Here is a 25,100-nt window from a genome sequence, read left to right on the forward strand (position 1 = left end):
TAAATTTAATCCAAGATAGAAATATTTCAAACCAAATGCCAAGTAGAAATAAATGAAAAGTATGAGGTATATGCTAACACTAGCAATAAAATTCTGTCTCTTAAATGTCACCTAACTTCTTTACTTTGAGCAAAATATATGAAATTAGTCTCTAACTTCTTAATGAGGTGTGAGCAAACATCATCCAAAGAAATATTTCATTAAATGTCATTGACTGCCAGGGACTGATTATCAGGAAAGAGATCAGCATATCAGTGAATGTCTGCACAGGTACTGATATTGGACAGGATGGGTGTTCAATCTTTAAAAACCCAAGCATTTTTGGAATTAGCATATTGACATGTTCTCCAGATGGCAGGAATCACAGGAATTTTGAGGAGATTTTGTAAACATGAGTGGCATACAATAGTATATGAACAACAGAGAGCATGGTCAACTCCAGGCTCAATGGTGCATGTGAGACTGCCCTTCCCTAAACTTGACAATGTGTTACATAATGTTCCATGATTAAACGCAGCATCTGAGTGATATGGAACTTTTATGACCTTCTCAACTTCTGTCACAGTATAGAACTTCTGATGAAATCCATTGTGTTTGTACATAATGGCTGTTGACACTTGGTCAGGTATGAACTATACAGGAGAAGATTGTCCTTGGGATTTACTCTATGCACATGAATGCAGTCATGGCCCCTGAGGGTAGAAAACATGATCTCAAAACATGTTTTCAAAAATATGTTGATGAAAAGTTTTCAGACCTCAGATGTAGAGCCTGAGGCCAGAATTTTCCCTATGTCTGTAGGGAGCCTGACATAGGAGAAATAGAAAGGAACTGTGAATATAAAAAGTGAATCTCCAACCAGCAGTAGCCTTAAAACAGACACATAGGTGTAACTGTGTGTGTGATGTCTTTCTACATCAGAAACGGATTTCACAACAGCTCCATCTTAGATCCTAGCAGACATGAAGAAGCTCTGTACTTTCACTATTTCATTTTTGTTTCTGAAGTTTTCTCTCATCCTGTGCTGTTTGACTGAACCAAGCTGCTTTTGGAGGATAAAGAATAGTGAAGATAATGATGGAGATTTGCAAAGGGAATGTCATTTTTACCTTTCATTAAATGATGAACCTATTGAAGATAATTTTTACAATTCAGATTTAAATTTACGGTAAGTTGTTAACTTTATATCCTTTGTCAATGTCATTAAGTTGAAATATTGAGCTGTATACACAAACTGTGGGTTCTGTTCTCTTCCTCACCATTTAACTTTATGAACCCCAGAAAGAGAATTATTGTATCAATCACTATTTTAGTACCTCGAAATGTGTCGCAGTTTAGTAGAGTTTTAGTGCAATTTTATACTCCAGTTTACAATGCTGGACAATGTGAAAGAATGGATTCTCTCTCTTGAGTGTTTTTGTATAATATATGTTGAAAGATATCTCTTCATCTGCCTTGAATTCACAATTCCCTCCTTTGTCAAGAACTCAATATGAAGAGACTGCATCACTGCCTATATCCAATTGTCTGCCAATGCCTCATTATGATCATGCATCTAAATGCCTTCAAAAAAGTGTTACCTAATTCTGGTTTCTGACAGATGAACATGCATCATTTCATTGAAATATTTGTGAATGTTTTCGTCTATTTTACATGGTTAAATATATAACATTACTTATATACTTGTGAATATACATATACTTTGCTTTAAAAAATAGTCTTTAAATGAGTCTCATCCTGCAGTTCTGAATTTGATACTGAATAAGGAAAAAGAATGCTAATCTCATATTCTGTTACCAGAATAATCTTTTTATCCAATTACACAAATGCACAGGCACAGATTAGGCTTATTATCACTATCAGATAAAAGGTCAATATTTCTATTAACTACTCAATAAACTTAACGTTATTTAGTAATTAATATTTATTCACAATTCCTTTCCGTTCATCCTATGTCATGTGCCCTGGATACATAGGGAAAATTCTGGCCTTAATCTCTACATCTGAGGTCTGAAAAGATAAGTCTAGGAGAATTGTTGTATTCCAGTGGAAAAGAATCTGTTCTCCATGTGGCTATTAGGTCTGAGAAACAAAGTGTGAGATGTTATCAATTGTGGCTGCAGATCATGCGGGAAAAGAGTGTTGAAATCATTTACCTTTTAGCTAATCAATGTACCTGCTACTTCTTTCTTTTATAAACCAAGGTTTCTTGTGCTTTTATGTTTTTGGCTCTCATCCCATCCCCTATTCAATTTTCATGTCTTTGGGAATAAAGGAATACTTTTTTCAATTGGTAGCCACAGTGCACTGTACACTCTGTTTGTGATGGTTGCTTCACATTATTATCCTTCAGTGTTAGGTGAGTAGGAATTATATTTCTGATGTATTCTGCATTTTTTCCACACCTATTGGCAAAAATTTTGGAAATTCTCATTGATGACAATTGTTTAAGCCAAAATAAGTTTTAAAATTACAAATATATGAACTTTTCTGGATTAGAAAGAAAAACTTAGCACTGAACTCTTAATTGAAAAATACAAATTTTAGCAAAAGACCATGTTTTGTGTCTTTACTCCTGATAAGAGGCAATAGAGAATAACAGATGAACTGCCAACTGTGCTGGGGCAGAGAAGCTCTCTGTGCTCAGAGATCACTTAAAGGATCTCAAAGTATTAGGAAGATTGAGGTATTAAAAGAAATGTGATAAAATTTTTACAAGATAGAAAAAGTAAGAACAAACTAAAAGGCAACATGAACTTGATGTGTACAAGACCCTTCTGGTCATATGGTATATTGTATCATTGTGTATATCTTGAAATGGATAAATAAAATTAAATAAAATTGATATTAAAATGAGTAGCCTGATTGGTGATATTAACATTTGAATATATTAAAAGCATGATCTAAAAACATACAAAACAATTATAAAACATGTTCTAACATATTATTCATAATTTTCTTCCTGTGAATAAAATTAGCAATTTCATAATGCTTAAGTTCATAGAGTTTTTGTTATTTGGAAATATGTAAAATATTCTTACTGATAAAATATTTTCTCTACTTGAAACACTGATAATCTTCTTAAAGTAAGCTGATTGTTTGTCAAGAAACACAACTATATAGTGGGTTTTGAATACTCTCATACTGTCAGGTGGTATCTAATAAGGGCTTTTGAATATATTTCTTAATGATTCACTATATAAAATTTTATGCTCCTTTATTATGCTTAATTCCCAAAGAGTATTTTGTATGTTTTGTAATAACTTAGTAGTGAACATTAGACATAGTATCCTCAGTTATGGATATTATTAAATATTCATAAATGATATTTAGTATCCTCAGTTATGGATATTATTAAATATTCATAAATGATAAAAGGATAAGAATAAAAAAGTTGAAAAAAACAGATATATTAGTTGATACCCAAAGTTTTCAATAATATTAAGATGATTGATGTATAAATTGCAGTTAAATAAAAATTATAAGGACAATCTGTTAGGTATTTCATATGTAGTGGAAGACATGCTCTTTTATATATCTGTGGAATTACATCTCCAAGGTTATTTTATAGCAGTCTCACACAATAGGACTGTAATTTAGTTCAAGGTTGGCATTCAGAGATAAAACAATGTTTATTTATTTTCATGAATACAAAATGTATCATATCACAGTGCCCAATGTGTATGAATTCTTAAATTGTATTCGGCTCTAAAGATCCCTAATATATCAGGCTTATTTCAAGACATTTATACAGAAATTTAGCATATCTCATATTACAAACTTTACTGCAGTTGAAATTTTATATTTCACACATCTCCCTTAATCATCACTATGCCCTCTTGTAGAATTGCAGCAAGTGAATATGAGCTTCTTCTGGTAATGTTTTTTACTACTGATGAGATCAACAAGAATCCTAATCTTTTACCCAACATGACTTTGATGTTCTCCATCATTGGTGGAAACTGTCAGCATTTATTGAGAGATCTGGATCAAGAATATACACAAACATATGGACATATGAATTTTGTTAATTATTTCTGTTATTTAGATAAGTCATGTATCATAGCTCTTACAGGACCATCATGGAAAACATCCTTAAAACTGGCAATGCATTCTTCGATGCCACTGGTAAGAATTTGTGACACTGAATAGGTTAAGAACATTAAATCACATTTACAGGTGCCTACAAGAAAACTTGGACAGAATGCATTTATGAGTTGGCTGCTACACAAACACACACACATACACACACATTTATATATATACATATATAAATATTTATGTAAATACATATATATATGTGTGTGTGTGTGTGTGTGTGTGTGTGTGTATGAATTAAATAATCAGTTCATAGATTTACTGTACAGACAGGTAAAACTGTGTACTTGGAATTTCAGACTTGTCAGGAATATTCTAGAATCTAATGGGAATGATACATGACATGTATAGTACAATCTTACTCTTTTTATCAGGATTTCAGGAAGGTGAGTATCATTACTTGTATATGAGTACAAACATCCTAATAATCATATTCCTCATTGGAAGTTTCATCCTCTCTTCTACATCCTTTAGGTTTTCTTTGGACCATTTAATCCTAACCTACGCGACCTTGACCGGTTACCTCATGTCCATCAGGTAGCCACCAAGGACACAGTTTTATCACGTGGCATGGTCTCCTTGATGTTTCATTTTAGATGGACTTGGATAGGACTGGTCATTTCAGATGATGATCAGGGTATTCAGTTTCTCTCAGATTTAAGAGACGAAAGCCAAAGGCATGGGATCTGTTTAGCTTTTGTTAATATGATCCCAGAAAACATGCAGATATACATGACAAGGTCTACAATATATGATAAACAAATTATGACATCTTCAGCAAAGGTTGTTATCATTTATGGTGAAATGAACTCTACTCTAGAAGTCAGCTTTAGAAGATGGGAAGAGTTAGGTGCTCAGAGTATCTGGATCACAACCTCACAATGGGATGTCATCACACATAAAAAAGAATTCACCCTTAATCTCTTCCATGGTTCTATTACTTTTGCACACCACAGAGTTGAGATTCCTAAATTTAGGAATTTTATGCAAACAAAGAAAACTGCCAAATACCCTGTAGATATTAATCATACTATATTGGAGTGGAATTATTTTAATTGTTCATTCTCTAAGAACAGCATTAAAATGGATCATATTACGTTCAACAACACATTGGAATGGACAGCTCTGCACAGCTATGATATGGCCATGAGTGATGAAGGTTACAACTTGTATAATGCTGTTTATGCTGTGGCCCACACCTACCATGAATGTATTCTTCAACAAGTAGAGTCTCAGAAAAAGGCAAAACCCAAAAGACATTTCACTGCTTGTCAGCAGGTAAAGTTTCTTACATTGCATTATGCTTAGATATATCAATGTGATCTTTTAAATGGACCCAGAGGAACAACTGTACATTTGTTAGAGATTATTCTTTAAATTCTCTAATAAACCTTTTGCATGGATGAATATCATGCACAAAGATCATATTTAATAGGAGGAAATACATTTTTATGAATATCAGTGAGTTTTGTGACAAGGTGTCTCACATTTCACTAAATGAGTTCAAAATTTAGAATAGGAGCCAAGAGTTTTATCATAAAAGCCTAAGTGATGACTAGACTGGAATGTTTGGCTAAAGAATAGTTTCTCAGAAATTGATCCATGTGCTGTGCTTATTATTTAGCCATTTACATTAACTATTTACAATAACATAAATGACTAAGACTGTACGTTTTATTAAGTTTACGTTTAATATATGAATATACTATATGTACATGAAAATGATTTGTTTATTTTCACAATTTCCAGGTATTCAGACTTCCCTTTCAGTCTCTCATATACTGTTTCATTTTTTAAAAAAGTATTTTTGACAAGAATCTTCACACAGACACTCACATAAACAGACAGACACACACACACTCACACTCATGCACTGTGTTACTTATTTACTAGTAATCATTTTTTCTAGCACAATTTATCATCTATCATTTATATGAAGTATATAAATTTTCATTTATCATTGAGGTATACTGTTTTTTTCTACACACGTTTATTTCAATACATCTGTTTTTTTCTGAAAGTCATTAAGAAATTAGGGAATTCTCAATTTTGCGTTACCTTTATTGTTATGCTTTATTGATATTGGAAGCATGAATCTCTTCTAGATGTCTTTCTTGATGAAAAACAGGGTATTTACGAACCCTGTTGGAGAACTGGTGAACATGAAGCATAGGGAAAATCAGTGTACAGAGTATGATATTTTCATCATTTGGAATTTTCCACAAGGCCTTGGATTAAAAGTGAAAATAGGAAGCTATATACCTTGTTTTCCAAAGAGTCAACAACTTCATATATCTGATGATTTGGAATGGGCCATGGGAGGAACATCAGTGGGTATACCATAATTTTTATTTTTCAGGATATATAGGTTTTTAAATGTGAGATTGTGTGTTTTAAGACCAATTGCTACTTTTGCAAAAGACCATCCAAAGTTACAACAATCAAACTTTGATAATGCTCAACTTCAAGTATATCTGGTAATCGATGGATCAATGGCCTCTGAATTCCATGTTCAATAGTACCCAAATTGTCTATTACCTACAATACAGGAATATATATAATGGGTTTATAGTATAATGTATATGTACATATGATTAATGAAAAAAATTTAAGTATATATTAACATGGGATTTTTTTAATTCTGTAGAAACATATTTATAACCTAATTAAGTATATCATGGATTCATTAACATAAACGTTTCTCCATATTGAAGGTTTTCTCTTTTTAATTTATATATTATGTATTGTTTTTTATTTATTTACATTGAAAATGTTATCTTCTTTCATGATTTCCCCTCCTCCGTGGAGGATTGCCTTATCTGGCATCAGTGGGAGGGGAATCCCTTGGTCCTTTGAAGGCTTGATGCCCCAGCACAGGAGAAAACTAGAGTGATGAGGCAGGATGGGTTGGTGTGGAGCTCCCTCATAGATGCAGGGGAAAGAGAGTAAGGGATAGTGTGTTCAAGGTTTTCTTTTACACTTAGGAGTACTTCATTAATTTTATGGGAGTCTTATATAACATATTTTGTTCATAGTCATCAAACTACTCTCTCTTGATTTACCCTACATTCTCCCTCCATATATCACAGTATTCTTTTTTGTAATTTATAAATCATGAGAGAAAAACTTGTGCCACCTAAACATTCTTTTTGGCTTGATCAGTTTAGGAAGGAATTTTTTTGAATTGCTATAACCTGAATGATACATAAATAATATTACATGATGTAGTAATTTTTGTGTGACACTCAGTGTGTTGCAGGGTAATATGAATAAAATGTGCCTGATATTGTAAAGTGATACAGGTTATCAGAGGAATATGTATAGCCATTTCTGTTAGTGCTCCATATATCAATCTATGGGTCATTATTCATATGACAAATACATGAAATACACACACTCACGTGAATATTATCTAATATTTATGCACTGCCTCAGGTTCCCTCCTCCGTGTGTAGTGTGATATGTACTGCTGGATTCAGGAAAATTTATCAAAAAGAAACATCAGAATGCTGCTTTGATTGTGTTCAGTGCCCAGAAAATGAGGTTTCCAATGAAACAGGTACATGCTTGCATGCAGAAGAAAATTTGCTGAATTTGAATACCTTCTCTATCCAAACTAGAAATATGAAATGGCCTAGATGCAAACTAAAGACCTAACATCTCCATGACTGAAAACATAATCAGTTAAATGGTGCCAACTTCTTTTGGACCCAGCAAAAAACTTCCAATATTTTCTTTTTTTTAATTTTTAATATTTTTTATTACATATTTTCCTCAATTACATTTCCAATGAAATCCCAAAGGTCCCCCATACCGCCCCCCACTTCCCTACCCAGCCATTCCCATTCTTTTGGCCCTGGCATTCCCCTATATTGGGGCATATAAAGTTTGCAAGTCCAATGGGCCTCTCTTTCCAGTGATGGCCGACTAGGCCAATATTTTCTTGAAACAAGGCCTTTCTCTCACAATATGATGGTTACTGCTTTTATATTATATAGAAAGTGTTTAGGAGAACATACCTGTATAACAATGTTTTAAAGAAACATTTTAGATGTAATAATCTATGCATATGTTTATTTTTCTTTGATTTGTTGTACATAGAAAGTTGACAACCTGATCAGTCCACGATCTTTCCCTCTATCACCCAGCTTACACTGTGAAAAAGACCAGATGCTCAGGGTAACGGTTGTTGTTTAATGAAATATATTTTAAGAGGTTAGATGGACAAAAGATTAAGTATTTCTTCTTAAAGAAATAGAACAAGAGTGAAGATTTCAAAATGCACCAAGAGATGGCTTGGAGCTTAGATAAGGAAAGAGGGATAAATGTGAACATCCATAAGCTTCCTGCCATATACTTATCATCTGGACATTTCACACACTGTTCCATATGTGGAACATGGAATGTGTATTTGGCAAGATAGAGATTGGAAAACAATGAAAGGGACATGCATAGGTCTATGAGGTGTACAGCTACAAGAACGAAAATATTCCTTTATGCAAACAGTATTTGAATGAGGAATTGTATATTCTGGTTCCTATGTGTAGATACAAAGGCACAAACCACAGAGCAAACAAAGTACGTGATGCATTTCATCAACTGACACCAGTACCGATGTCTGCACACTACCCATGTCTGTGAATAGTGAATTTATGTTTACAGGAATTAAATAATCTGAGATTATGCATATAATTATTCATCATATTTTTGTTTTTATTCAATAAGAATATTTTTCTGTTCCACTTTCCATGATGTTTTTTTTTTTTTCAATCACAATGCATAGGTCAATACTGGGCAATTTTAAGTTAGTGGTTCTACAGCAAAAAGGAAGGGAATAGATCATCAACACTAAATTATTTATTAATATTTGCTATGAATAACACAAATATAAAATTATTACCTATGTAATTATGATATCTTATAAGGGTTTATGTACATTTACCAGCAGATATGGAACAGTGTGTGAAATGTCCAGATGATAAGTATGCCAACATAGAGCAAACCTACTGCCTCTCAAGAGCTGTATCATTTCTGGCTTATGAAGATCCACTGGGTATGGCTCTAGGCTGCATGGCACTGTCCTGCTCGGCCATCACAATTCTAGTCCTCGTCACATTTGTGAAGTACAAGGATACTCCCATTGTGAAGGCCAATAACCGCATTCTCAGCTACATCCTGCTCATCTCTCTAGTCTTCTGCTTTCTCTGCTCGCTGCTCTTCATTGGACATCCCGACCAGGTCACCTGCATCTTGCAGCAGACCACATTTGGAGTATTTTTCACTGTGGCTGTTTCTGCAGTGTTGGCCAAAACAATAACTGTGGTCATGGCTTTCAAACTCACTACTCCAGGAAGAAGAATGAGAGGGATGTTGATAACAGGGGCACCTAAGTTGGTCATTCCCATTTGTACCCTAATCCAACTTGTTCTCTGTGGAATCTGGTTGGTAACATCTCCTCCCTTTATTGACAGAGATATACAATCTGAACATGGGAAGATTGTCATTCTTTGCAATAAAGGCTCTTTCATTGCCTTCCACGTTGTCCTGGGATACTTGGGCTCCTTGGCTCTGGTGAGCTTCACTTTGGCTTTCTTGGCTAGGAACCTTCCTGACACATTCAATGAAGCCAAGTTCCTAACTTTCAGCATGCTGGTGTTCTGCAGTGTCTGGATCACCTTCCTCCCTGTCTACCACAGCACCAGGGGGAGGGTCATGGTGGTTGTGGAGGTTTTCTCCATCTTGGTTTCTAGTGCAGGATTGCTAATGTGTATCTTTGTCCCAAAGTGTTATGCTATTTTAATTAGACCAGATTCAAATTTTATACTGAACCACAAAGGTAAATTGCTTTATTGAAACTTTCATGGTATGAAAATGTTAGATGATATTCAACTTATCTTACTCTTCATCTTAACAAAACTAGTACTTCATCATATAAAAAAATTTAGTTATATACGGATGTGTACTTACAAACAGGATAGGAACATGAATATGCTGAGAACTGGGAATCTCAATTGAGGAATGGGTACCATCATTTTGACCTATGGTTGTGTGTTTAAGCCATGTACTTAATTAATGATTAATATAAGGTTACCCTGCTGTCTGTGAACAGCACCAGGTCTAGGCACACTGTCCTTGAGTTATAAGAAAGGGTACTGCATAAAACATGAACATGAAGCCAGTAATTAACATTTTTCCACCTGTTTTCATGGAGTTCTTGCATCCAATTTCATGCTTTGACTTCATTCAATGTACTATGAAAAGGTAGATAAATAAGTAAATACTTTTCTCACATGTTTATTTTGGTCATGGCATTTTTTTTTCCAGCAACAAAATCTAAGAAATCGCCTAAATGATGAACTGCCTCTGTTGGGATTAGGAAGATCATAGATTCCTGATGTGATAAAAGACACTGATTTGAAAAGAGACAAAAGAGTGAATGTTAGCCGAGTGTGAATCACTGTGACATTGTGCAGATGACAGTGCAGAAGCACTGAACTTTGGAATATGTTTAAAATGTACTGGGTAGATGTTAAGAACATCAGATAACAAATAAAGAAATGTACATTTTGTTAAAAGGATGATGAGGTTCTGATTATGCCTGCGATATAAGCCTCTGATTTTATGTGAAATGACACAATTTTACTATGAATTGACTCTAGTTCATTAAGTGTGTAAATCACTAATGGAAATGTCCCACAGTAGACCTTCACCACATTTTGATCAGTGAATTCGATAAACATATAAGTAACTCTATATCAAGTGTTTCAGCATCAATTTTATCATAATAGGAGTAATAAGTTATTTAAGTTTAATGTTGCACACACAAACATGCACATATAAACACATACACATTATTACTTCTTTATATCAGGTGTTGATGGTCAGTGTCATTGTTCTCTCAAAGTACTCTTTGCTGCTGCAGGGCGGGGTAGGAAGAGAGTGACAGGGAAAGCTGGGCAGCAGCAACTGAGGGGCCCGGTGAGAGTGACCATAGTAGCAGGGCCATAGCAACTGAGGAGCCAGAATACAGAAAACATTAACAAAAAATATTTTTAGTAGTTGCCTTTGTGTGTGTATGTGCAGCAGGTACACAAGTGCTTGTATGTGTATACAATGGATCTGCTAGAAAGAGTCATCCAGTGACCCTGGAGTTAGACACACAGACAGCTGTGGAAAAGCTGACATGGGTAGAGGAGCAGAACTCAGATATTCAGCATGGAGAAGAAATTTTCTGCACAGTTGACACATAATTCCCAGCCACTTAAATTTCTTAAGCAATACTTACTTTCCAAGACTGCATCTTTATAGAGAAAAGGAAATAAAACCCTGGAAGCACAACATCACTGTCTGCACATATTCCATGATTCGGTGCAATTGCAACATTTTTTACTGTTTTACATTCCAGATTTTATTCCACACCACTTACAAAGTCCAATCGCTCCACATCCCATACCTCCTCTCACCTCGCTGTCTCCACAAAGATATCCCCACCCCTCACCTCCACCCCACCTGACCTTTAAACTCCCTGGGGCCTCCATTCTCTTGAGAGTTATGTAAATCCTCTCAGGTTGAACACAGAGCAGGAGTCCTCTACTGTATGTTTCTTGGGGGCCTCATATCAGCTACTGTTTGGTGCCTGTTTGGTGGTTCAATGTTTCAGACATCTAGGGGGTCCAGATTAATTGAGACTGCTGGTCCTCCTACTGGGCTACCCTCCTTTTCAGCCTCTTTCAAACTTCCCTAATTCAACAACATGGGTCATATGCTTCATTCCATTGGTTGGGTGCAAATATCTGCATCTGACTCTTTCAGCTGCTTCCTGGGTCTTTTGGAACATTTCTTACACTTGTTAAAGTGGGGATTATACCTAATGGATAGGGTAAGATGGCTGAACACATACATTCTGTTTGACCATTCTTGCTTGCTTGTTGTTCGTTCTACTTGACATGGTAATTTACCAATATCATCTTCACTAAAGTGCAGTTCTCACAGAGATGGCAATTTTAAAGAAAAAGTAGATGACCGATCCTAAAGCCAATACAATCAGGATGTAGTGTTTTCTAATAAAAAATGTGGAGTGGGTGGATGTGTGGCAGGGCACCTTCATGGAGGCAGATGAGCGGGTGGGATGGGAGTGTTCAGAGGGGAACGCTAGAAGGGGGATATCATTTGAAATCAAAATAAACAAGAAAAAAACAAAGAAAAATAAGAACAGACCTTTCTACATTCAGCGATAGGGTTTCTGTTACTTATTAAAAAGTCTCAAGAGTTCAGTGTCCCTACTCTCAGATGAGGATGCAACTGAGTACATATTATTTCTAATTTTGCAGTTTTCAAAGATTAATATTATAATATTACAACATTAATCTCTCACACTTATATTCCTTCTGCACATATATAAAACAAACAACTCCCTAATTACAAGGGTCTTTTATCTTTTATTTTCAGGTTTCTTTCTTTTTTTTTTTTTTTTTTCTTCTACATTTAAGTTTGTTTTTTTTTTTTTTTTTTTTTAGGATTTTCTTTTTCTAGTGTTCAAGAGTTGTTTTTTTTTTTTTTTTTTTAAGAATTTAAGGTTTCTATTAGAATTTTAGTTTTTTTTTTTTTCTTTTTTTTTAATGGTTTAGAGATTTTAGTTTTTTAAGCTCCGCTCCAGTCATTGTCCAAGGGCTCAGATCTGCCCGTGGTGTCACATCCTGGGTAGTTGGGCGAACCTGCAGGCAGGTGTCTCTGACCCAGTGACAGGGTCTGGTTTTCAATCCCTTGGGTCCTGGGAGGTTAGGCAGGTGCTTTTACCCATGTGGGAACTATAGCTCCCAGCATGCCTGAGCCCCGACTTCCTGTGCCAGACAGGAAGTGCATCCCGGTTGCTTTTGGGAGATGTAGTTTGTGTGTGGACTACAGGCGATCACCAGCGCCATCCCGTGGATATTAAGTGCAACTGCAGGACGGACAGGAAGTGAGCCCCGCGTGCTCAAGAGAGATGTAGTTTGTGTGTGGCCTAGGTCTGCTCTCCAGGCAAACGGTCTGGCCAGGCTGGCTGTGTCCCCGGGAGGGCAGCTGATCAGATCTGCTCCCCCTGCTCCTGTTATACCTGTAGAAGTGCAGGGACAGAGGTGCTCTCTGCCTCTCTGTCTCTGTCTCTAAGTCTCTCTCTCCTCCTCCCTTTCACCTGGGGCTGCCAGCAATGTCTCTAGCTGCATATGTATCAGAAGATGGCCTAGTCGGCCATCATTGGAAGAGAGGCCCATTGGTCTTGTAAACTTTATATGCCCCAGTACAGGGGAATGCCAGGGCCAAGAAGTGGGAGGTGGGTGGGGATTGGGGGGAGGGCATGGGGGACTTTTGGGATAGCATTGGAAATGTAAATGAAGAAAATTCCTAATTAAAAGAAAAGAAATGTGTGTGGATTCTTGGGGATAATTTGTTTTTATTTTTATCTGTAATTTCTAAATGGTTGATGATGGGAGGATATTGGGGGAGATGTTTTTCCTTGCATATTCTCAAAATTATTCACTAGAAGAAAATACAAACTAACCACAGTGTAATTTTTATACTGCTTAAAAGATTTTGCAGGGATAAGTAAACAGTGCAAGAAAAAAAATAAAGTTGGGGCTGTGCTCCATCCACCAAATGTGTGTATGTGTGTGTGTGTATATATATATATATATATATATATATATATATATATATATATATATATATATATATATATAATTGTTTGAGCTTCTTAAAGTTTGCTTCTTCCACCATGTGTGTAAATGTGTCCTGCCTGCTTTATATGCCACCAAACCCACATCCCCTTCTTGGATCACTGAACCCACTGTCGCAGCTAGTCTTGGACAGACAGACAGCAGACAGACAGATGTCTATTGGGTATGGTTTGTGCATGTATGAGACCTCAAAACCCACCTCCTCCAGTGACACCCTTCTTCCAACAAGGAAAGGCTTATTCCAACAGGGCTACACCTCCTAATACTGTCTATCTACATGCAATCATATATTCATAGATGAGAGATAAACAGAGAAACAATGGGAGAGAGAGGGGGATAGATAGGTAATAGAGAAATAGCTGCATACATAACTACATAAATACATTCATTCATTCATACATACTCATATACATAGATGATGGATAGACAGACAGGTAGATGTGATGATAATCTAAACACTAAAGGCATGATGTCATTTAGTTCACACACACACACGCACACACACTAAGCATAGTTTACTATCCCCAATTAAGACATAATGATTGGACATTCAAACTGCCAAGTCTTCTATAACTATACCCACAAAACACAAAATGTTCATTTGATGTGTATAGATTTGATTAATGACTAGGCTTTCCTTTGTTTCTGGCTATTTTTAGGGATTGCAACCTAAAAACAATTTCGCATACTTGTTCATTGCTTCAGATATTATTTTATAATAACTGGTACTTACTTCAGTAGACAGAAATGCTATAGAAGGTATTTATTGTATTGGAGATATTCAGTCATATACCCTCAGCTACAAGGTATATCTTTTTAAGACACATTAGTAAGAAATGATCTTCCAAATGACTTCGAATGAAACTGTCATCAGGTGGAAAACAACATACCACAGGAATCAGTTTTGCACCTAATATATACATTAATGTGAATATTGGTTAAAATGAATACATTTGTAATATAAAATTACATAGTGGTTTGTCTTTGAAACAATAGGAAAAAAAGATATGCATACATTCTGATTTCAAAAAGAGTAGGAAATGTGAAACATTTAAGCAGTGGGTTGTTGGTTTATAATGCCAGTAGATGACTAACATAACAACAAAATAACAAGATGTCCTCTTCTAAACTGAAAAGAAAACAGCAACAACTACAACAAGAAGAAGAGAACAGAGCCGGGCGTGGTGGTGCACGCCTTTAATCCCAGCACTCGGGAGGCAGAGGCAGGCGGATTTCTGAGTTCGAGGCCAGCCTGGTCTACAAAGTGAGTTCCAGGATAGCCAGGGCTACACAGAGAAACCCTGTCTTGAAAAAAAATAAAAAGAAGAAGAAGAAGAGAACAACAACAATTAATAGTAACCATGTCATCTGGGGCATCTTCAGTAGGATGTGCAGCAATCTGAACATGGTTCCAAGGACGTTGAGAGGTGTCTAGTGCTCTGTCAGCCTGACAGGTTTGTGTTCAACCATCCATGGTTGTATACTAAGGTTGGGATCACTCCACTGATGATGAATGCCCTGAAGATGATGAGTGCTACTTCCGGATCTACTTGCTGCTCTGGAGACTTCAAACCTGAGGGGAGGAATATTATAATGATGAGCAGGAGAATGCCAAAGCCTCTGTGTCCACGTTGTGTAAATCTGATGTCTCTTTGAGTGAAGTGGAAGATTTTCTTGGCCAGAAGGTACAACCAGAGGTATATTGAAAAAAGATGCTAATGTAGACACCCCACACTTAATGAGAAAGCACTTTCTGAAGTTCCCTTGGCCAGAGGTGGAGTTTTAAGATCCCAGTAGTCAGGGTATGTGGGCACTATTGACAGCCTCATATTCAGATGAAGAATGTCCCCAACAATAATCAGAGAAGTATGAGTAACTAGTAGTCTCATAGGTGAGAGGACAAGGGACAAAGGAAAGAAATAAGATGTGATGGACTCTTTGGGAGAAATTGGAGATCTGAAAGCTGTTGGAAGAGGAAAAGAATCATGTTGGTTGGGTAGAGTTTAAATTTGCATACTCTTTCCTTGATATAAGATCAAAGTTCTAGCCTACCTCAAGTAGTGCAGCACATTCCAGCTTGCAGCTTGCAGCTCCTCATCAGAGACAAGAGCATCTGTCCACTATAGTGAATGTTGTGCGGGGTGGTCAGGCAGCAGTCTGAGCATTTATCAGAAAATCTGATTGACACTCCCACACCAATTCTCCTTCTTAAGAATATGTTCATCTGCTAGGTCTAGGTATGAAATGTGGGGAACATATCTTTGTAGTTTCTGCCTTGAGGCAATGAGCTTCTGTTCTGGGCAGTACTTGCTAAGTTTAGGCTCTGAAACTTTAAGTCTGGGTGTTCTGGAGGTCCCTTCTGGTAGATTGAACTGTTATAGGTCCTAAAGATAGGGTGGGGAATGTCTGAGTACCCTAAATCAGAGGAGGACAATGCAACCTCCTCCTTGGTCAGACGGAATATTTGAAGACAGTTTGGGTAAAATGAAATCTGAGGTTCTCTTGTCAATCAGAGGCAGTAGATTAGAATCCCTTTGATCCCAACAGAAGGAGCTGCGACCCAATTAAATAGACTTAGTAAGTCTACTCCCACAGGGCAATATTTTGAACATCTGAGAACCCTTTGGATATTAGTGGTCTGTATCTCTCTATTGGAAACGACAAGTCAGAATTTCTATTGTTAAGAAGAGAAATAGCTGGGGTATAATTAATGAGAGGGAGTAGTCTAAAATCCAATTCTGTAAAAGAGCATACTCAGATTTCCTTAGGTAGCTGGAGACATATCCAATATCCCTGTTTGCAGAAGAGGAATGGTTTCTGACCCTCTGGACACAGGTGATAGATTTAAGATGCTCTGAAGGAGAAGAATGAGAGAGGATCTCCCAAGGATTGTATGGAAGAGGCTGAGCCTTCTTACTATTATGTATACAGCCCTACTGAGCAGAAGGTGAATGTTGATTGATACTGTGAGAATTATAGGATGTTCCAGCCACTTGCAACATCAGCAACTCTAAACTTGCAATCACAATGAAAAATACGCATCATCTGAATGTCCATGGTAGGTAAGTCAGCAGTCTTAGAAGTATTCTAAAAGGGTGCAATGCTGTAGTCTCAGGGTTAGTATCCTCCTCAAATATATGTCCATCCACATAGTCCTATGCATGGAGGACAGGACATCTCTGTCTAAGGGAAGACAACAAAGACAGGAATCTGATTTACCCTTGCTTTGATATTCTTCTGTTTGGGATTTCAGTCCAGAGTGCTCTGAGATCTCTTAGTTCAAAACAGTGCTTCCCAGGTCATGAAAATTAGAAGGGGTAGGTAGGAGATATGCTGGGAAGATGGGGAATATGTGGGGTTTCCCTGATTACACAGGCCATGTCTGGAGCACTTTCTGTTGTGAATGTCTAAATCTTCCTATGTAAGATGGGGGAGGAGCTTGGACAGCTTTGCATAGCATTAGCACTGTTGTGCCCTTCATCAAAGAGGTAATGTGGCAAACTTCATGGGATCATAAGCAGGCTTTCTGAGAAACTCTGTGCAAAGGTGAAATTCTATATCCACTTGTCAGAGGGGTAAAATCTCTGGCTATTTTCAATAAACTAAGAAGGACCATTTCACGTTGGAGAATATATAAATACCTTGTAGAGCATAGGAAGTTCCAGATCATCTTCCAATGCTTTTTCAGTATTTAGAATATCCATACATTTTGTGTGCCATGTGGACAGCAGACAGCAATTGTTCCAGTATTCCAACAGGTTGGATGGTTATCTTTGGTCTATGAGGCCTTTAGTCAAATGAGAGAAGTCCAAGACTCCTTTCTCCAGTGGAAGAATGTCTCAGAATATTCGTAGCAGGAAGAAGATTGGAAGTAATCCTAGACAGTTGGGATGTAGCAGGCACACAAGGTCAATAAAACAATATCTATGGACACCTTACAAGAGAGGGTAGGCATGAGCTCCCCTTAGACAAAAGGAAATATATCAGGCCAATGTAGGCATTAGGAGAAGGCTTTGTTGCTCACTAGTAAAAAGGGAAAGAGAAAATATTTATGAGTAGATGTAGAGTGTCTGGGGCTTCAATAGGCAGAGGGAGAGGTGCTGAAGCCCAGGTATGACTGAATGATATTTACAGACCTCTTGGGCAGAGGGTGTGAATTTGAGGACCTCTAGAAGAAAAGGAGTCATTTTGAGGTCTCTTTCAGGTGAGTTGTTTGATGTGAGCCACAGTTAAGTGCAATGTTTGTGCACTACTTTATCAGGAAGAGAATGGTTTGGAATCATTATTGGTCAGAGATGGTAGTTACTGATGACTTTTTAGCTGGAAATGGAGTTTGGGTCCTGGGGCAGGTAGAGATGATCTCAGGCCCTGTCAGTCTTACAAGATAGTTATTGGACCCTCTAATATAGAGATTGTATTTGATATATGATGGACAGAAAATGGTAGTCTAAGCATTGATGTTTAGGACTATATGACTAAGGCAGTCTTCGTGTCTGTTTAAAGTCCCACATCTATTTACAGATAAAGAAGAGAACTAGCCTACCTTGAGCAGGGCAGGTGGGACTGTATCACAGCTTAGAAGATTCCCATCTTCAGTTACACCATGGTAAACCTTGTAACAGTACAAGTATTATTAATGATTTACACCATGGTAAGCCTGGTAGCAGTAAAAGCATTATTAATGAGTGATGATTGTCAGTCTCTAAGCAGTCTTGATGCTTATCATCAGTTATAGAGGTGTATGCATGTAGGATGGTATGAAGGACAGATGACCTAAATTTCAGGCTCTTTTAACACAGAGCAAAACTAAGTGAAATTCTTTGGGACACATGTACATTTTCCTAGAGGCCATGGTTAGAGGGAAATGATCTAAAGCTCACAATTGGAGGGCTTTGTTTGAAGCCCATGTGTAGGTGGAGGATGCTCTGAGGACACTTTGATTTAGGTTCCCTTAAGCAAATTGAAAAATCTGAGATCCCAGGAGTAAACTCCAGTCATTCTTATAATGGACCTTTGAGAGAGGAAGAAGGTTTGGGGTATTATTTGTAACAGCAGAAAGGCCTGAAAGCCACCTATCCTAAGTGTTGATGACCCTTCATCCAAAGTGAATGGTATGAGATGCCCGGAGAATAGGTGCAGTTTGAGTACCCAGTATTCATAAATGCAAATTCTGGTGTTATCCCGAAATGTTTTGTTTAAAAAGAAAGTGCCTGGGGCAGGAGAGATGGTACAGTGTTTAAGAACACAGACTGCTCTTCCAGATGTCATGAATTCAATTTCCAGCAAGCACTTGGTGGCTCACAACTATCTGTAATGGGATCTGGTGCCGTCTTCTGTGTGCAGGCATACATGCATATAGAACATTGTATGTACAATAAATACATATTTAAGAAAGAAACTAAGAAAGACAGAAAGTGAGAGGGAGAGAGAGAGGGGGGGAGGGGGAGAGGGAGAGGGAGAGGGAGAGAGAGGGAGGGAGGGTGGGAGGGAGGAGAGAAGGAGGGAGGGAGGAAGGAAGGAAGGAAGGAAGGAAGGAAGGAAGGAAGGAAGGAAGAAAGGAAGGAACGAAGGAAGGAAGGAAAGAAGGAAGGAAGGAAGGATGTCCCTGGCCACGTATGACCAAATAGCAGGATCCAGTCACCACAATGTGCAGAAGAGGAAAATCTAGTTTACCATGGGTAATTGGAGAACAGAATGGCAGTGCATCATTTGATTCCATCTCTTCCTGCCAGTTTTCACTATCCAAATATCGTATATACTATTGGAAGGAATACAAGATCAACATGCCCTTACAACAGGGTGAGTGGTTGTATGAACTCTAAGAATCCCTCTTTGTTGTATTGGTCTGAAGATATCCATAAATAGAGATGAGAAAACAGCACTTCTGACAACAACCTCTAGGAAGATTACATGCAGGTTAGTTTTAGATTTCTATTTTCTGCCCACTCTCCTACACCCAGAAAGATGTGAGGTCCCACTGTGAGGTTGCAGTTGTGCTTGCCTGGCAATCTTGATCACAGAGAATGGCACTAAAGTATTATGGCTTTAAATTCAAGTTTAAGGTGCCCTTGGAATGACATGATGCTCTTGGGCATCCCATAGATGGAGGCTATATCTGAAACTCCTATGACTTTAGATGGAACAACTGAGACCATCTTGGCCATGGGAGCCAAAACTGACATTTCTGTCATCATTGTTCCATGGGACATCCACGCTTGGCCAGGAACTGAAAGTCTATAGTCCTATGTTTGAAGGAGGAAATCATAGCCCCACTTTGCACTATACTGAACTGCATGTGAGTGGATCTGAATCTAACTCCTACAAAGGGAATGGCATGAGGCTTACTTGCTCTGGAGCATCTTTTGTTACAAGAGAAATGACTTAGCCCCACTTTCAAAGAAACATAAAGTTTGAGGGTATTTCCACTAAATGACTTTTTGAGACCACCTTGGGCAAATGTGGACGGTCTGCAGTAGGCTTTGTCATAGGAGGGAATTCTGACATTCTCTTCAATGAAGTAAAAGGACTGAGGTCACTTGAGCAGAGAGGGAGCCCTTATGAGAAAGAGAAAATGATGAGAACTGGTTGTACAAAAGTATGCATTAGAAAACTGCTGGAGAGTATGTGAGAACCATGCACATCCTGTTAAGCATGAATGTCCCTCTTACCGTATTCAGTAAAGGAAGTCCCTCCACTGCTCTTCAGCTTCCAACTCTTCCTTAGTTGGTAGAATTTCCACATCTTGTGTTTAGTCTTGGGAAGTTCAAGCATCAAACGAAGCATTTTTTTAAACAGCCTGGATGCCTGTCCCTGGCTAGGTTGCCTCCTCCAGTTTGTCTTCATATGTCCATATATGGGCAGCAAAAATTTCATTATATTGCAGAGCATAACCTCGGGTCCTGTCAATAATTCTACACATAGGGCCTAGGATCACAAACCAGAGAGGAACAATATATTTCCCTTGCCATCCTGAAAAAAGGTGAAAGGTTTGAATCTCCCTTATTTAGAGAATATAGATTGGATTTGAAAGACATAAGAGGATGCTTGAGGATACATGTCATGAAACACTGTTCAAAAGAGCATATCTAAAGTCACCTTTGGAATAAAGGAATGTGTAAGCTTCCATTTGTCAAAGACAGTGGTTAATATTCCCTCTTGCAGAGGTGGGCAAGATCCGAGGCCACATTGTTGGGGAATGGAAGGAGAAAGGCACAGTTCTCTCGACTACAGTGTGGAGTATTTGACTAACATGGGAGTTCTGAGAACTGTTTCTCAGAATGGGAAATTCTTAGACCACCTTCAACAGAGGAGAAGTACTGAATGTCTTGGTTCCTAAGGTAGAGGTCCCCAGTCATACTTTGCAGGACACAAATATCAAGTTCACCCATGATCAGCAGGGGAAGGTTCTAGATTCCATTGGGTCCTGGAGAAAGGTTCAGACTCTGCCTCACCAGCTTGCTAGTATTTTCCCCATATGCATACCCTGTGTAACATCTTTGAGAGTCCAGGCAGCTGTCACAAAAATCTTCCAACAGGATAATAGTTATGCAAGCACTTATGTTTCCTTGAGGCGGTGTTCAGCTGCACACATCTGTGAATAAAAGATAAGAATAGTGCATTTTGATGACCAAATTTCAGACACAGGATGTGAAGGACAATTTCAGATTTCTGTCTTCTGTCCTGTGATCTAAAAGGAGAGATTTTTGATGTATCACTGGTTGCAAATGTGCGGTATGGATATCTTAGACCGAGGAGTTAGTTTTGAAGCAAACTTCGTCAATAGGAGTGTTTGTGAGGCATGGGATAAAGACAGGCTCTGGTGGTTGGTTCTTTAGTTGCAAAGGTGGACCTGAAGTCCACTAGTGTAGAGGGTAGAGGTCTGAAAAACCCCTTATACATAGGAGCTAGTCCTGAGAGTCCTTTCAATAGACTTTGATTCCCCAGGACCCCCTTACAGATACTGAATGTCTAAATTCCACTTGGTGAATGGATGTAGACCATAGGCCCAGATTCCTACTGGGAAGACAGGGAATGTTAGATGATCTTTTATGTCGAATGAGTGGTATAAGTCTCCTATGATCTGTCAGCCCATTAAGGAAAAAAGACTCAAAGCTACTTGGTAGGATTAGGAATATTCCATGTAAGGCATAATACATGTTTTAGGCCACAGTTGGCCCATCGGGTCTAGGGCAATGTTAGTCTTAGGCGAGTTCTGACATTCTATTCAGTGTCGTGAGAAAAAAAAAATGTGTAAACATGGGGAAATGTGGGCCCCAAGTAAGAGAGGGCTCCAAGGCCCTACTGAAAGAGGAGGAAAGAATCTTCTTGAGGCAGACTGTGAGATTGCCATATACACTTCTGTCAAAGTAAAGGTCCCTGGTACCTTATAGAGTGGGGAATGTTTCCAGCCATGATCATAAGTTTCCAATTGTTATTCAGAGATTTGTATTTTCATAGTTTGTGTTCATTCAGGAGAGACAAGGCAGCAACATATTTCTTCTTCCAAAGGCTTTGGATGACTGTTGCTGGCTAGGATACTTCTTTGACTTTGTTCATCTATCCAGGTCTAGGCAGAATTAATGAAGTTATTATATTTCTATTGACTTGCCTGAAGTCAGATGGCACAGGTTCTTTGCTCTGATTTGTAACTTGGGCTGTGGGACCTCAAACCAGAGTGGGCTAGGATACCTTGTTGACAGAAGGAGTCACTTTTGGAAATATGCCTGATCAGCTAGGTATAAAACTACTTTCACCATATATGGGAATGTCATTTTTGAGAAAGAGAATATGTTGGGAGGATAAGGAAGATTAGGAAGGTCACAGAATCCCTCAGCCAAAAGTTTACCTTGGGAATTAGAAGAAAATGTCAAAAATAGCTTATCAAGTGCAAATGTCCTCATAGACCAGAATACCTATGTGTTCTGAGACTTTGAGTTGTGCTTGCCAGCAATCAGAGCATTTTTTAAACAAATTGTTTGGTAATCTCTAGCTCTATGTTCTCTGCAATCTGTAGAGCAGCATCCCAGGCATAGGCACCAAAGATGGAACTGCTCCATTTCAAGTGACATGCTTAAAAATAGAAGTTAGATTAGGGTTCATATTTTTACTGTCATGTCCCAGGACATCATTTCAGAGTGTTTGACATCCCTTGTTTTATTTGAGCATGCCTGGCCATCCAGGTCAGAAGGAAACTTGAGGACCTCCTAGAGGAATAGATCTCAGGATTCAATGCATAGAAGTGGATTTTCTGAGGTATGTATGGTCAAGAGATGTTGATTTAAAGTTTCCTTGAGAAAAAAAAAAGAACAACTGCCCGAGTTTTTCATTTCAGTAGCTTTTCTGTAGGTTCCGTAAACAGCAGAATTTGTATTAATCCCCAGTCAAATTTAAGGGTGTGTCTATATTTCCCTAATTCAAAGATAAAATGTAAGTTTCTTCCTTGAGAGTATCTATGTCAAAGATTCTTCATTGAAACCCTTTTGAATCTAGAGTTTACCTTGAACTGAAGGAAAAATCTGGAAAACATTAGGAAAATATATCTAAGTTTAATTCCATAATATCAGCAAGTTTTGTTGGATTCCTCGACCTAAATGAATGTCCATTCCTCTTTTGGACAAACTGGTATGATCAGAGGTTCCCTTTGCTTCAGTGGGAAGATGTGATGCCTCCTTAAGCAAAGGTAGAAGGCAAGAATAGCCCTGGGGTGAAAGGAGGTGCTGATATCCTGGTAACGGGAGAGATGTGAAGAATATGAAAATCCCCATAATATTTTGAGAAAAATTAAATTGCTTACCTTAGCTCATGGGGTCCTAGCATTGCCACATTTTCTAACAGTTCTTCGCAGCCTGGGGTATACATATCCTTAGCTGAATTAGCAAGACACCAAATACTGATACCACGATCCATAAAAAACTTGGGATTTTGTCCTCAGCATGATTGTCTCCTAAGAATTACATTCAACCAACCAGAACTGAGTTAGAATGATGATTTCACACCATGTCATGTGACTGCACTCTATAAGGTTCCAGGATTGGCCTTCTCTTCTTGATTTCTGTGAACTTTGACCAGGGGGAGAAATGCTCCTTGGTCAGCGGTAAAATATCCCATGGGTTCCTGAACAGAAGGGATTTTTACAAGAGCCCATTGGGTCAAAGGGGTACATTTTATGACCTCGATCATTCCAGGAAGGAAAATACTAAGTTTGGAAAAGAGAAAGTCCCTCAACCCTGTTGGATTGTAGTGTAGTTGCACTGTTCACCTTCCGTAGAGGAGGTTGGTCCAGGCACTCCAGGCCTCCAAATCTTCAGAGAACTCAAAAAATCTTATCTCTGAGGATTTCACTGCAGATTTGAAAGCAATCTGAGGTTTCTTCTGACAAGTCGGCTCAAAATCCCTGGATCTGTTCCCTATTAAACTTACAACAGGGCACACTGGTGTGGGTGTGGAGGACAGTTACCTTTCCGATGACCAGCTTAAAGAGAGCCTTGGATCCAGGCTGATGTTTTTATTCGTTGGCCACGGGACTTGAATCCGGAGTTCTCTGAGGTTTTTTTCCGGTGGTCAAAGGTGTATTCCCTAACCAATAAGGTCTGAGGGAGAAACTCTTAGTTGAATGGTAGACCTGAGTCTGCCATGAACAAAGAGCGAAGCTCCTGTGAATTCTTGGTACCAATAATTCAGCCTTAAGCACACTAGAGCTGAGCCTGAATATTTGAGATTCACTTCTCACTCACAAGGTCAGTTCTGCACCTTGCTTCATCAGAGGGGCACGTCTCAGACCCTTCCAGTGCAGAAGGAGGAAGAATAAAGCTTTTTACTCAAGGTCAGCTGACCTCTTTGGCATACCCTTAATGTCAGGGAATACTATGGTCAGAGGAAGCAAGGTTTAGGCCCTCTTCAAAAGATAAACCAACTGGGTGTCAGCCCCTTTGAAGTTATGGGATACTTTACATCTGAGGGGGCCTGACGTGATGGAGTTGGTATTTACCCTGGAGGTATAAATTATCCTGGGTCTAGAAGGGTACATCTGAGTCCCCATTGTGACTTCATCAATGCTATTGCATGCTGATAGTAAAAGAGCCATATTTGTTGCCTTCTTAAAATGTTGTTGAGGTCTGAAGTCCTTTGCTTATCATGCCATATGTATCAGGGCATCTTTAGTCATTGAGGACCTATGTGACACCTTTGTTCTGAAGTGATATTCTGAGGGGAATTAAAGAATTTCTGAGGTTTCTGGTTCTCATATGTTAATGCTGCCTTCAACACTGGAGAGTTTCTAACATATTTGAT

The 25,100-nt window shown here is 38.2% G+C and overlaps 1 protein-coding gene across 1 annotated transcript; it reads left to right on the forward strand.

The window, feature by feature from the left end:
* The first annotated feature begins 872 nt into the window (after positions 1-872).
* On the forward strand, positions 873-10,725 carry LOC147004459 (vomeronasal type-2 receptor 116-like). The gene is made up of 6 exons (XM_085837524.1): positions 873-1,168; positions 3,846-4,128; positions 4,573-5,376; positions 6,204-6,428; positions 7,534-7,657; positions 9,047-10,725. The coding sequence occupies exons 1-6, from the start codon at positions 963-965 to the stop codon at positions 9,949-9,951; spliced, it is 2,547 nt and encodes an 848-aa protein (XP_085693650.1). The 5' UTR covers positions 873-962; the 3' UTR covers positions 9,952-10,725.
* Positions 10,726-25,100: the final 14,375 nt, after the last annotated feature.

Source organism: Mus caroli, unplaced genomic scaffold (genome assembly GCF_978045245.1).
Source record: "Mus caroli unplaced genomic scaffold, Mus_caroli_1 scaffold_5, whole genome shotgun sequence".
NCBI lineage: Eukaryota > Metazoa > Chordata > Mammalia > Rodentia > Muridae > Mus > Mus caroli.